The following is a 14684-nucleotide window of genomic DNA, read 5'->3' as shown; positions in this document are numbered from 1 at the left end:
CTGCATGAAAATGTGGCTGCACGTGGGGCAGGAGATGCCAGTCCTGAGGGAGTCCTTCTGGCTCACGCTGTGGGGGTCCTAATAGTCATTTATGTCCCAGGAGAACTTGAGCTCTGTAGTGGGGAGACGGGAAGAACCTGCATCCCAGCGTCACCAGGGTGAAAGGGACCAACGAGGTGCACGGGTCCCAACACATGAAATGTCTTTGTCTTGCAGGACCACACAGGCTCCATCCTGCTGAGGGTGGATGCTACAGGCTCCCCAGACGGTGGGCTTCCAGGGTCTAGAACATTCAGTATGCCCCCACCAAAGAGCTTATCATGGGATCAGAGGTGGACCCAGGTCTGAGGGAAGCGTCCACAGCCTCTGACAGGTCCCTGTCTGATGGCAGCAGCCTCCTCATCAACCTCCGAGCCTTCAGCTTCATTCATACCCCTCTACCCACCCTCCAAACTGCAGAGCTGATGGAGCCACTCTGCTCCCCACTGCCCTCAGGGAAAAGTCTAGCCCCTGACCTGGCCCCTCCTTCCCCCGCTCCCCTCCGACCTCGCCCCTGCCATTACCCCGCTCCAAGCTCTTTGGCAGAGTCACACTAAACTTCTTCCTGCAGCAAATGTGTCATGTGCCCTGTTGCCACTAGGGCTGGGACACCTCAGAACATGGACCCAGGCAACCAGCCCAGGACCAGAGAACTGGGAGATGGCTAGGTCTGGAGGACACCTCAGAAGAAAGGTCAACGCTGAGGACTGTGCCTGCCTCCCCCATGGACCCCCGAAAGGTGCCCCTCCCCAGCAGCCCCTCCTTCTGTACCAGATGGTGCAGAGATGGTCCAGCCGCTTTTGCTGCAGGGCGCTCTGGTTCTTAAACATGGTCTCCAACTCCATCTTCACAGCTGGAGGAGTCTGGATCCTTTCACTGGCCATGAACTCACTGGGCATCCAGACACGTTGGCACCATGCAGAGGAGAGGAGGGGCAAGGTGGATGGGAGAGAAGGGATGAGACCCATGGTAAGAATGTTCAGAACCCTAGCACCCGGACACCACTCCCAGCTCCTTCCCCTCCATCCGGGCCTCTGAGGAAAGGAGGGAGGAAAGAGAGGGAAGGAGAGCGGGGGAGAGAAGAATGGAGGGACCAGCAGGCACAGATCGGGTGTGGGTCCTGACTGCCGCCTCCAGCTCTGTGACCTTGGGCAAGTTGCCCCCGCTGAATCTCAGTTTCCTCTTCTGTAATGGAGCTAATGACAGTACCTTCCTCAAGGAGTACTTGTGAGGACCCAGCAAGATAATGTGAGCAAAGCCCTTAGCACTGTGCCTGGCTCCTGGGAAATGCCCAGGAAATGTCAGCTCCTGCCATCACTGCCGATGATGATTACTGACATCTTAACAACCTCCCAAGCCCAAGCCCAGGCCAAGACCAGGCACTTTCCATGCAGCATCTTGTTGACCATCACTGAAACCCTATCACCAGTTCATCACGGCGCCTGCAGAAAAAGGCTCTGCATGTTCAAGCCCTTGACCAAGGTCACAGGGAAAGTACAGGTGCAGCCAGACCTCAACATACTTTTCCTTCCTCCCCAGCGTCCGACTCTGGTGCTCTCCATCTAGAAATGCGGGGGTACAGATGGGCCTCCCACCCCCACGGCTACAGCACAGACAGACACTATTTGGTGTCCTCAGACATCTTGGTCCCAAGAGTCTTAGCAAAAGAAAGCCTTCCTTATTGGCCAAAAGCTCCAGGACCCTTGTGTCAGTATTAACAAAAGTGCCATCTGGTGGAGGAAGCTTGGAGATGGGCCCTCTCTTCACCCTGCCTCCCATGGGTAAAACCTGCTACCACAGGGTGGGAAGTGTCCCAAGCCTGAGGGATGGCCATTCTCCTTGGCCCAGTAATAGTAAAGAGTGGACAGCGGGCAGATAATCAGACTAACATTTTCAAACAATTTGTACAGTGCTCAGAAAATGCTTATGAGAAAATGTGTATGAAGAAAACAAGATACAAATCTACATGCGCAGTATGGGTCTAAAAAAGCCTGGGAGAAAATATACCAAAATATCAGCCGTGCTTCTCACTGTGGTGAGGAATTAATGGTGATTTTTAATTTCTTCCTTATACTTTTATCTATTTTGACTTTTAAAAAAGAGCACCTATTACTTTTACCACCAGAAAAAGCAAGAGCATTTTAAAGTAACAACAAAGGGAGGGAGAAGGTGCCCCCCTCGCCCGCCTATGCTGCCGCCCAGGGGGGCAGGGGGGGGGCCTCGGGTGGTGTGGGCAGCCACCGACCTGAAACCCTGCACCAGGTCCTCCTTCCTGAGAGCCTTCCAGGCATCCAGCAGGCCCTGCCAGCGGCGGTGGCCGTCAAGCTCCTGCTGCAGCGTGGCCTCCATCAGGTTGACAAACAGCTGGGCGAGGGCCCTCCGGTTGCCCAGCAGGGCGTGGTTTATGATCTGCAGTCACAGGTGGGCAGGCTCTAGATTGTTCTCCAAGGTCAGAACAAGGCTCAGCTGGAGAGAGGGCTGGTGAGCTGCGGGCCGAGGGCCGAGCAGGGCCGTGGCAGCGTCTGAGGAGTACTGTGGGGTCGCTGGGCACTCAAGGAAGCTGCCTGGGGTTCAGCAGCTACGGACATGACAAGGGTCTTTCCTGAAGGCTTAACCATGAACCCTGACCACGTGAGTTTCAACCCAGCTCCAAGGCCACCTCAGATTGTTTGTTTCAAAAGGTGATTCTAAGTTCACTGGAGTTAAGCACTTCAGCAAGCTTTCAGTGTTTAACTGTTTTTTTAATAAATTGGTTCCAAAAGCAGAGTGCTCATGCTACCAGGGAGCAGCCACATATGGTTGTGATGAGAACCAGTACCCAATTACCAAATGACATCAGAGCTAGAACATTCTTTGGCAGTCCTCCCAGCGGACCCCACCAGGGCACCTTTGGCATGGCAGTCGGGACGATTCTTCACTGTGTGACACCGTTCTGCCATTTAGCCTCTCCACCCCCTTAAATGAGAGCAGCCTCTCCCAAGTCCCCCAGGGACTGGGACAGCCAAAAATGCCCCACACATGTCCCAAAGCCCTCTATGCACTACCCTGGGGCAAGGGTGAGAACCGCCAAGCTCAGCAGGCAGAAATTTCAGTAACAATTTTCACTGAAAGCCGAGGTTTGATGCCGGCTGTTCCCAGAGGGGGGGCATTGGCAAGTATCTCCTGAACCTCCAATTCCGTAGCCATAATGTAAAGATAATGCTATTTACAGCACAAGGAATTGGTGAAGTTAAATGAGATAGATGCACACAGAGCAAGTAGAAAGTGCCAGTTGTTATGCATACAATAAACACAGGAAAGTCAAACGCCGAAACATTAAGTGGGACACTGCTAACTCTGACTCCCCTAATCGATCAAATGGTTCAAAGTTAGGAACTCCTGCTTGTCTCAAAATGAGAGCGGCCACTGCTGCGTCCTCTTATGTCATCCTCCCACCAAGTACTGGTGTTTAAGTATCACTATCCTCATTTTATGGACACGGAGTTCCAGGTGCTGGGGCTGAGTAATTTCGGGAACTTTCATGTCTGGGCAGTGGAGAGGGGGGTCTGTGCTCACTCTCTGCCTGTGCTTTGTCCAGGACCCCAAGGCACAGACCTGGGCTGGAGCCCATCTGTGATTCTGAACACTGTACCCTGCACGCTGCCAGGAGGCCCGTTAACCGGCAAGCCCAGCTTTCTGTACAGGACCTAGAAACCTATGCAAGTAGGTAGCCAAAAGAAGTGTCCTTTCATGAACAACCTTGATTTTCTTGTATTTTTTTTATCCCAAAGGAAGCATTCGGAGGAGGCTGAGGGTGTGGACAGAGAAGCAGTGGGGACAGAGCCAGAGGAGCAGGCATGGTTCAGCAATAGACAGACAGCAGGAGGAAAGACAAGAACCACTAGAAAAACTAGGCATACAGAGCATGCTGAGGTCACTTATGAGTGCACACACCACCCTGAGACCACAACAGTTGTGAGATCACGCCTCTGTCTTGCAGCACACATAGCATTGCACATGGTGGCTGAGACACGGCCCCGTAGGTGCTCATAAAATTAGCACTGGTCACACTGATGACACAGTATTAGGTTGACTGGGATGAACATGGCAGGGAAGTATAAAATGTACTAGAGAGATTTCTATTGAAAATACTTAACAAAGACTCTAGTTCTGAACTCAAGTAGCCAACCTGAGTTACTCGGAAATGTTATATATGAGAAGCCCATCATTCCTGAGACCCAGGCTCTAGGGCATCCTGGGGTCCTGCTCCCGCGGGCTGATCCCCTGCACGTGAAAACCACTCACCATGGCTTCTTTATTGATCAGCCTGTACACGTCGTGCTGCATGAGGTAGGAAGTTTTCTCTATGATTTCCACATATTTCTTCAACACACTTTTTAGCTAGAAATGACAAGGCACCACAGTGAGTGACTCCCTTCTCCTGGAGAACTAAAAACAGGTGATGACTCATAAATCCCACGAGTGAAAATCACCAAGAGCACATCTGGAGGCCAACTCACTTTATCTGCCCGGGAGAACTCAAGCGAGTGCAGCGTCTTGTCCAACTCCTTGATCTCCTGCTTCTGGAGCAGGAACTTCTCAGCCACCTGATCCCGCAGCTCCAACAGGGTCTGTGCCAAGAAGTTTGGGTCAGGCTGGGAGAACAGGTGGCAGGGAAGAAAGGAGCAGGAGCAGGACGCAGGTGGGGCAGGTCCCGCCTTGAGGGGACCCCTACTTGGATGGTGTAATCTTCAAGGTTGCTGTCGTTTTCCACCTTTTCGAAGAGATTGTTGATGTCTTCGTCAGACTCAGCCAGCTTTTTTAAAAGAAGGGCTCCTGGCTCCAAGATGAGAGGTTCCATTTCCTAAAACAGGCCAGGAGGGCGAGGGCTATGGTATCAACACCCCTGGGACAGGAAGGACCCCCCCCCCCACCAGCCCTATAGTAGGGAAGTGCCAGCTGCGGTCCTCTCTCAAAAATAGTAACTCTTACCTAGACCTAAAGGGTTCCGATTTACTAATTGTTCGCAGCCAGAGCACTAGGGCAGCACTATTCGGGACACACGTCATGTGTGAGCCCTTGTCCTCAGACTCACTTGGTCCTCATCATAGCCTGAAAAGTACGTGCTGACCTTATGCCTGGCCCATGGTTGGAGCTCAACAAATAATCATTACAGAAGCGGCCAGTGAAATAATTCCAAGAGTACTTCAGATGAGGGAACTGAGGCTCAGTTCGGTTGTGTGACCAAAGCCACTGAGCTCATGGTGACAGCAGAGCTCAAGCCCAGTTGGGATACATTAGGAAAGTGATAAGCTGGCAGGGAGAGCACCTTCTTGGTGCTTTGGGTCTACGGCCAGCTCCCGGAATCCAGGGAACTCAGGGAGAAAGTGGTGAGTGTGATCCGGGGCCCAGAGAGGACCTTATTGTCTCACTTAGACAATATTCCAGGGATTAGTCTGGTTAGAGGTCTCTGGAGAGGAACAGGGAGCCAACTGAGGGTAGTGCCTAAGGGTCAGGCCCTTTGGCCCCTTGTTAGTAGGACTGAGCAGGGAGATCAAAGACTGGGCTTTAGCATCAGATCCAGAGTCCAGTTCCCACTTGGCCCTTACGTGCCAAATCAGGCAGGACTTTCTGGGCCTCACTTGTAAATTGGAGGTTATAACAGTACCTGACATATAGAGTTCTGCTCATGATCAGAACTTGTAGCAAGCCATCCAAACATGGCTACTACGATTCTGTCTACACCTGGTGAGCCACTGAGGACCCGGGAGGAGGGGCGGTGGGCGCTGTGCGGAGTCCACCCTCCCCTTGGAGTGGCCCAGGAACAGAAGGCGAGCGAGAGGGAGAAGTCTCACCATCCCAATCTGAGCGATCTCCTCCTTAAAGCTCGCCAGAGCACTCTCACAGCCTCTCCTCTTGTAATCCCCTCGCCCTTGAAGGGTGATGGTGCTGATCCTCTCAGGAACTGGTGGAGAACAACGGAGGTGATGAGGTTGCCCTCAGAGCTCCAAGGTGAGGTCAGAGTACCCAGGAAAAGACAGCAAGGCAGCAAGTGCCTGGGTTCAGGAGATGGCCCCCCAAAGCAGGCCGGCAGTGGGAGAGACTTAAGGCAAAAGAAGGCGATCCCTAAGTGCTGTAGGGAATTAAGTCTTGCATATACAGTTAAATGGTCAAAAAAAGTTCCAAATGGTATGTATAGAATAGGAACATTTAGGGTTTTTAAAAAAAGTTTTATAGAAGAAAATATATACACAGATAAGAATTACCAACACTTATCAGCACTTACCACTCACCAGGTATTGTTCTAAATCAGTTACTCCTCAGGATGAAGCCGAGAGGCAGGCTCTATTACCGGCCCCATCCTACAAGTGAGGACACTCAGGCATGGGGGTCCAAGAACAAAGGCAGTCAGAGGCTCGGTAGGGCTTGGCATGTGGGCCCTCTGCTCTAGGGTCTGTGAGCTCACCCTGCACTCTGCTGTCCTCTGACCTGGGGCACTATGTGATTTCATGGGCGGTGGGCACTCTTGGGCGGAGAAAGGGTGCTATTGTGGAGGCGGAGTTTTCACCTTCTGCTCTATCTCCTTCCTTTTTCTATAGTGAGCATGTATTACTTTTTTAATCGCAAAGAAAAAGAGCCTCCATATCCGGATAAAGTCAAACCAGGGTAATGTGATACGAAGGAAGACAATGTAGATTGAAAAATCCTCCTGTGAAATCACAGAAGAGCGAGCTACAACATTTACCAAATGGTTTCATCAAGAAATGCTGACTGTGCAGGCAGCCCCTCCTCGCCCCCCAGCTCCCTGCGCTGGGGAGAAGGTTCAGGGGAGGTTCAGGGGAAACGCTTCAGAGGCAAAGGCCCAGGGGAGAGGGGCGGGGCGGAGATGTGGGTTCCGGGAAGGCCCTCTATGATGCTGAGCGGAGGAACAGCGGGACCTTCAGGTGCTTCTACATTAGCGCTTCCAGGAGCTCCCCACAGAGCGCTCTCTGGCCCAGGCCATGCCTGCCCTCACGCCTGAACAGAGGCTCACCGGCGGTGTCTGTGAGGCCCCGCACTTCTCTGGCAGCAATGCTGTTCTCACTCTCTTGAGCTTTCTCCTTCTTGGCTATTTCCTTTTCCCTGAGGCACAAGCAGAGGAAAACAATAACCAATGCCCCCCCCACCCCCCGACCCCGCTCCCTGCCCCGCACTGCTCCCCTCCAGGGTAGCTCTGGGTCTCCAGAGAGACCCTGGGAATTGGTAATAGTCCGGGCCCACTGATTCCAGAATGCCCTGAGGATGTGCCTCCAACAAACACTGCCTGGGCATCTGCTCCCAGCAGACACCACAGTCCTCAGATGAGAAGCTGGGGTCTGCCCTCAGGGATCTTGCTCCATTCTGGCTGCACAACAAGTGTGAGTGGTGGGCAGGAGCCATTTTCCACATGTGGAAACTGAGGGCCCCAAGGGGCCTGGCCAACCTGGGAAAGCCAGACTGGGGCTGAGCATTCAGCACGCTCCTCATTTGCTTCTTCAACAACCCATCCTATGAGGCGGCCGGGGTGACCCTGTTGTCCAGGATGGGGGATGAGGGAGGGAAGTCACTGGACAAAGTGGCGCTGGGATTCCCAGATCCCTGCATGTGACGCCAAGGTCCATGGTTCATGGGGTCTGGGTGTGGGAGGAGAGAGCTGGGATCCCAGGACAAACTATCTCAGCAGGGAGGACCAGGTGGGTGAGCATGACCTCAGCTTTGGAATAAAAATCCCTTAATGTGTTGTCCACAGGGCAAGCACCACAGAAATGCAGCAGTTCTCAGTGACGCCTGCCATTCCTCGGGGCCCTGACACGTGCAACACTTTCCAGACTTTTTCTTATGTAGTCCTCATGGCACACCTACCACCAAGGAAGACTGCAGGGCCTGGGTGGCAGCTGATGGGGCCCAGGCTGGCCCTCCAGAGGTGGGTCTCTCAGCCTTGTCAACCAAATGCCCCTGGACTAAGGCGGCCCCACTGGAGCCCGGGTGCCCCGACTATGGGAGCTGCTAACGGCTCTGGCTTCTTGGCCACTTGCCCCAGGAACATGGGGGCTTGGTTTACACTAGTGGTGATCTACCTGTACCCCGAGTTTCTCTTCCACCCACCAGAGGTCCTGTCCTATGTGAATGAATGCACAAGTTGACCGGTTTGGCTGGCCGAATTTTCAAGAAGGGGACAAGGCACCCCAGAGAGGTGCTGATGCTGAGTCAGTGATCCCAGTCGCTTTGAGGGTGGCAGGGCCTGGTAGGTTATAAGCACATCTCTCTTCTTGTGTCCAGAGCAGAGCTGGCCTTGTCTGTCTGTGCCAGGAAGCCAGCACAATGCCAGCGCCCTCCATGAGAAGTGCCTTTCCCCAAACAGTGTCCTGTGGGTGCCAAGAGCGCCTGACTGATATTATATCCAGTTATGGGGAGGACAGGTGGTTCTAGGCTAAACTCTGGGGAGGAGGGGACCCTCGGGAAGCACAGGGAGATGTCAGGAGACCCTGAGTCTGGTAGAAAACAGGTCAGCTGAGAGGGGCCTGGGACCCTTGTAGGAGCCAGAGTCACAGCCAGGCTGCACAAGACCATCCTCCCAGGAGGTGGGAGGGAGTATGGTCAGGATCCAGCTGTGCGTGCCTCTGGATCCCTGCATGGGGCATCAGGGACAGGGCTGGAGAATGCTGACCTCCAGTCTGTGCCTGGGTGGCCAGTGGGTTTGCCCAGCTGTTCAGGGTGCTGAGTGTCAGAAGCCTCAGGGGACCTTTTCCTGGGAAAACTCAAAGGGCAGGGCAGAGACTTTTACCCAGTCAATCCCTGCTCCAATGGGGGTTAAAAGGAACACAAAGGCAGATACAGCAGGACTGACTTCCTGTCCCAGAGTCCCAGACTCGAGAAGGTTTATGGCTGGTGCAGAGCTTGACGAGCCTAAGGGAAGCCCAGCTCCTGCTACATTCTCCAAAGTGCCCCGTGAGGAAGCACTTTTCCTTTTCCTTTCTGTTCCTTTCTCCCTGCTTGAGGAGTCTAAGCTCAGGGAACTGAAATGGCACGCTCAGGAATCTCAAGTTCAACTTCTGAACTCAGAAGTTCAGAAGGAACTCCTGATCTCCCTGTCCCAACCCCACTTGCTCCCATCTCAGGGAATGGCACCTCTGCTGTCCACCCAAGCGCTCAGGCCAGAGACCTAGGACTCTCAGGAGCCCTCTCCTCCCACCCAATCTGTCACCTAGTCCCGTGGGTTCTGCCTCCAAAATAAACCTGAAGTGCCCTGTGTCCCTCTCACAGCCCCACCGAGTTTGCGTGGACTGTGGTGGCCTCCTCCCTGGCCTCCCTGCCTTTCCTTGCAGCCCCCCACATTCTACACACCGCACAACCTGAAGGCCTTAAAAATGCACATCAGCTGTTCACTTCAGTACAGTCCAAAATACGGACTGTGGCCTGCAAGTCTCTCCTGGCCTCATCTCTCACCCCTCTCCGCAGGCCCGCTGACTTCTTCAGCCTTCTGGAACAGATAAGCCGGTACTGTCTCAGAGCCCTGCTCCATGTTTCCTTTCCTCATTCTCTCATCTCAGCTGAGGCCCCTCCTCAGACAGCTTTCCTGACTCCTGTCCCACCACCCTGTCCTCGGTGTCAGAGCCTTCCCCCCTTTGGGGAGACCTGCTTATTTATGCACTGTTGAAGCCTCAAGTTCCAGAAGGTTGGGATCCACATACCCAGTGCCCAGCAAGGGAGAGGGCGGAAGAGAGGGAGAAGAAAACAATCCTGCAAAGTAGGTGTTATTACCTCTCTCTCTCAGGGGAGGTACCTGGGACTTCATTCCTCATCTTGTGTGAGCTCTTTTTGAGTTTTTGAAAATTCTGACCACCCCTAGTGTGTGGGATGTGGCCTGGACAGCAGGACCTACTTGTAGAGAACAGGGTTTTCTGTGACCCAGTCATTGGGTAGGCTGTGCACCCACTTCCGCTGCCGAGAAGACATCATCTCTCCTTCACGAATATCCATCTTCTTCATCAAGAGCTTCCTGCCATCCTTTGGGGCCATGGAACGCTCCACAGCTCGCTTCCTGGTGGATGCCAGGGAGTGGACCAGCTGTACCTAAATCCAGGAAGATCCAGGTTAGGGGGATCAGAACTGCAGACTCCCCAGCACCCAGGCTGACTGTGCTGTCTTAGAAGGTCAAGTGGGAGCCGGCCAGCAGGAAGGCACTTTGAGGGAGGCCTGCAACCCCAGGGCACACCCCATGCAGGTGGGCTCTCCCCTCCCCATATCAGTCATTCAGCCATTTCTAGGAGGGCATCTTTTAAGAAATTTTAATGAGGACCAAGATGCTCATCCCCGCATTTTTATAATCACAAGGAATTGGAAAAATGGAACTGTCCAACGATAGGAGATTGGTTGAGTATACCCAGTATGTCCCTTCAGTTGAATGTTAGGGATTTATCAAAAATGAGACTTACAAAGGATTTTTTATGACATGAGGAAATGCTCAGGATATGATATACCATAAAATGTATCAATTAAGAGCATAAATTAGGGGAGTTCCCTGGTGGCCCACTGGTTAGGATTCCAGGCTTTCACTGCCGTGGCCCAGGTTCAATCCCTGGTCAGGGAACTGAGATCCCGCAAGGAGCGTGGAGGGGCAAAAAAAAAAAAAAAAAAAAAAGTATAATTAAAATTATAACCAAAATTATACATTATAATCTCAAAACTTTAAATGCATGGAGAAATGACGAGGAGAAAATAACCTAAACGTTAAGAATGGTTGCTTCTAGGGAGCAGGATCATGTGAGTAATTTGTTTCTTTTGTTTCTTTATGCTATTATAATTTCCAAGCCTTCCACAGAGAGCATATTTTGGGCTCAGAGTAGGAATAAAAATCCCTTTTAAATAAGCAGTACAGAACTTCAAAGAAAGGGTTTGAGTCTGTGTGTTTCTTAAGATATTGTTTCATCTGTGCAGTTTTTTATAGATGACAAGGCAATGCCAACAATCTATATGGCTGTCAAGAGGGCATTATTACCTTAATAAATTATGGGAAGTCCTAGGTCAAAAACTAGGCAGCCACTAAACATCGTGAAGTTCGTGAATGTGCAGTGACACGGAAAGGTCTCTGGGATACTTTAACCAGGGAAAAAGTAGGTTTTAAGACACTGCTATAGAATCAAACCCAGTTTTTAAACAGAAAAATTAGAAATGTTTTCATGCTAGGTAAAAGCTCCAGGACACCCAATGGCTAATTCTGGCTATTTCTGAGTAATTTAAATTAAATTAAATTAAATTAAATTTTAATTTTCTAATTTTCAGAAACAGACATTCTAATTTTGTATCCTTACATTTCAGGAGCCAATAAGAATTATTTTTAATCTAAGCAATTTCAAAGCCCTTATTTCATTAGATTCCAGGCAAGGAAGTCTTCAGAGGGAGGGAAGTTTCCAGGGGGCCAGAGGGAAGGGGGGAGCAGGAAAAGGGGGGACAGAAGGACAGGCTTACCTCAGCCTCGAAGATCTGCTGGTAGACCTTCCCGCTGGGAATTTGGGTCACCTTCCCCACTGAGGACATCTTGGCCTCTGGTTGGACACCCCTGCAGGGAAGCTGTTGTCTGGGGTTTGGTCTCTATTAGACCCGGACGGATACGGACAAACCTCCCCCTACCCCTCCGAGGACAAGTCCTCCCCCGAGGACAAGGCTTCCCCGGCAGACAGGCTGGCCGGGTCCACCGGGGCTGAGACTCCTCTACCCTGGGAGAAAGCATCAGGGCCCCTCTCAGGCCTCAGGGTTTTTACTTTAAAAGAAGAAGAGGGGGAGGGGTGCGAAGAAGCAAAAGGGAAAGAAACCTCAGGCAAGAACCTAACTCGAACTCACTGAGAAGGTCGGCTCTCCCAGCCACGCCGGGCGCAAATCCGAGACTGACTCTGGGGACAAAGAATAATAGCTATTGCTTGTGCTTCACTCTCTCAAGCTCTTCCGGGAAAAGTCAACGTGCCCAAGGTATCAGCTGGGATTTCAACCCGGCCTTGAACCCTCAACTGGCGCAGAACGCGGTTCGAGGACTTCCCCCGCACCCCTCCCCCCCTAACAAAGGACACCTGGGTAGGAGGACGTGAAGGGAAGGAGCGGCCTGATTCTGGCCACGCTCCTTAGGCACCTACTGAATGCTGAGAAGCCCAGCAGGCTCCTCTCACGCCTGCCCCACAAGCCCATCAAGGAGCAGGGGCAGTCTCAGGGCAGGCCCTCTAAGCCCCGCCAAGTGGAGGGAGGCCCTGCGCCCAGGGACCCGGCCGCGCCCGCACCTGCACCAGCAGAAAGCACCACTCAAGTCCAACCTCAGCTGCAACTAGACACACTTGGTCTCCAAGGCAACGCAGAGGGGCGGGAGCTCCGTTGGCCCCGCCCCCACGCACTTTCCCAGGAGGAGGCGGGTTGCCCTTAGCGACAGGGAGCCTCCCTCGTGGAGTAGTGAAACTCCTGCCAGTTTCTCTATGCAGGGGATACCGCAGGGCTGGCAGGAGCATCCAGCGCAGCACATTGAATATTCCGAAAACTAGCAGGAGACAGGAGATGCATCTCTGAGCCACTGCGGTCAAGAAAAACCATCCTATCTTCTTTGTCTTGGTTAAAACCAATCTCTGCTGGGAAGTAGCATAAAGTAGTGCGTGGCTATAAATAAGTGGAAAGCATCTCTAAAAGAGACCATCTCTTTCTCAGACTAAAAGAGGTTGAAGGGCTCAGAATCCAGGCCTCAGGCTTGAATGGAATTATAATTAAAAGGCTAATTTATGTGACTCTTTTGAGTTCCATTCACCCAACTCACCACTGCTGCATAACCCTCCTAAAATACAGCTCTGATGTACCCACTCTCCTGCTCAAAAGGCCCTCACCAGCTCTGCAGCCCCTACCAAACCCAGCCCACAGTCCCTAGATGACCTCAGAGGCCCCCCGCATCTGGTTCCCTCCCTGACTCTCCCTGCTTCAGCAAACTCCTCACTGTTCCTGCAACTGCCACTGCCCCCTGCCCTTCCTCACCCTGCTCCTCTGCTGGGATCCTTCTGTTTCCACACACCCCAAAGCCACCCATACTTCCAGCCACTACCAGTGACAAGATCCCACCCACTCACTCTGACCCTCATCTCCCTTTCCTCACCCCGTCACCTCTCCTTCCCCTGAACGTGCTTGTACGTTGGTCGCTGTCAAATGCAGGAGTTCAGGGCATCCTACTGGAAGGGGTTTTCTGAGGGGCAGGTGTGCCCTCCTAACTTTCATCCAGCTTCGACTGCCCTCAGCAGTGTCCTGCACATTATTCAGAAACACTGAGTGCTCCCTAGTAAATGCACGAATGCCCGGAGTGTCCTGGTCTGACTCTCCCAGAGTTGGCTCTTTCCCACACACGCACCCAGAGTCCTGCACGGCCAGGGCTGAAGATTCTTGTGGCTGATGCTGAACTTGGTGAGGGTTTCCTATAGGTGTGGGGTTCCTGACTCCTCAGAGAATCCCTCCCCTCAGCAGGGATCCCTGTCCCAATTGCTTGTAAATGCTCCCTATGACAACTCCCTTGAATAAGTGATCATTCTGTCCAGACTAGTTTCAGAAATTAAGAAACAGTGAGTAGAAACCCTTTTATTCCCCTTCTGTGGTCCCAGGTTTTATTAACAAGGTGAAATATTGTAACAAGTTATTGGACTAATTTTAGCTGGAAAAAGAGAAAGTATATTTAAGTGAGGTTAGGGGTGAAAAACACAATAAAAAATAGGAAATGTCCAGGAATTATTTGCAGTTAGCGAGATCTCTGTCTTGTCTAAGAGGCCCTGTTGGCTTGGCCCTTCTACATCAGAAACTGTGTTTTCCCTGCTCAGATAGATGCTTTCTGGGTTCCAATTTCTGGCACATCTGTAATGTGGTTCTTTTTTTAATATATGGATATACATTTGTAGGCATGGATTATCAGGTACAGTGTTTTGTTCCGAGTAAGCAACACACATTGTTTAAAATAGAAAAAAAAACTGAATGGAGAAAATAAAAATAACCCATAATATCACCACTGAGAATTTACCTCCCTTAATTCCCAAGTTTCTGGGCCTTTGTATTTGAGTTTGGTTCAAACATGGAAATTTGTGTTTGGCTTTTAGATGGCATTTGTATTACCCTCCTAACTCTACAATGTTATAACTGGAAAGACTAACCAGCTAGAGATCATCTGGTGAGTCCACCTCCCGTGTTAGAGATGGGCAAGGAGGTGAGAGACGGGGAATGGAAGGAGTGAAGCCAAGCCTTTGGGCTCTTTTTCCTGCACCTCAACGTCACATCTTCCCCCTCAGTCTTCACTTTGAAAATGTCCCTTGACTTGAACCTCATCCTTTTCCTTCCTCTTCCACAGTCCATCGTCCATCTTCTCCATAGTCCATAGAAAGAAAACCAACAAGGATCACCTCAAGAGCTAATATTTATTGAGAGGGTTTAATACTCTCAATAACTATGAGAGGGGTACTGTAATTAGATGAAGAAACTGAGGCTCAGAGAGTTGGTAACTTGGCCAAGATCTCCAAGATAGGAAGTGATTAAATCCAGGATATGAATCTCGACCATGTAATTCCAGAGTTTTGAACCAAACACTATGTCATCTGACCTTGGGACTAACCAGAAAAAAAGTTCTGGATCCAACTGATAGGATTTGT

General features: G+C 51.5%; 2 protein-coding genes across 7 annotated transcripts in view; both read right to left on the bottom strand.

Annotated features, from left to right (window-relative positions):
• CCDC180 (coiled-coil domain containing 180) overlaps positions 1–12763 on the bottom strand; it is a 55641-nt gene extending 42878 nt beyond the window's left edge. For all 6 annotated transcript variants that reach the window (XM_036855309.1, XM_036855310.1, XM_036855311.1 and 3 more), the window contains exons 1-9: positions 11506–12763; positions 9920–10110; positions 7052–7140; positions 5874–5983; positions 4754–4882; positions 4539–4649; positions 4324–4419; positions 2285–2448; positions 811–930 (exon numbers count right to left, since the gene is read on the bottom strand). In XM_036855309.1, coding sequence (XP_036711204.1) covers positions 811–930; positions 2285–2448; positions 4324–4419; positions 4539–4649; positions 4754–4882; positions 5874–5983; positions 7052–7140; positions 9920–10110; positions 11506–11574 — 1079 coding nt within the window. In that variant the 5' untranslated portion in view covers positions 11575–12763. The remainder of the gene's footprint in view (positions 1–810; positions 931–2284; positions 2449–4323; positions 4420–4538; positions 4650–4753; positions 4883–5873; positions 5984–7051; positions 7141–9919; positions 10111–11505) is intronic.
• The window catches only part of LOC118896842 (stimulated by retinoic acid gene 6 protein-like), a 72270-nt gene continuing 69106 nt past the window's right edge, over positions 11521–14684 (bottom strand). Inside the window, exon 21 of the mRNA XM_036855315.1 lies at positions 11521–11596. The gene's annotated coding sequence lies outside the window, so the exon portion shown is untranslated. The remainder of the gene's footprint in view (positions 11597–14684) is intronic.

This window comes from Balaenoptera musculus, chromosome 6 (genome assembly GCF_009873245.2).
Source record: "Balaenoptera musculus isolate JJ_BM4_2016_0621 chromosome 6, mBalMus1.pri.v3, whole genome shotgun sequence".
NCBI classification, from domain to species: Eukaryota; Metazoa; Chordata; class Mammalia; order Artiodactyla; family Balaenopteridae; genus Balaenoptera; species Balaenoptera musculus.
The sequence above is the reverse complement of the archived record's forward strand: the minus strand, read 5'-3'. Positions and strand labels throughout refer to the sequence as shown.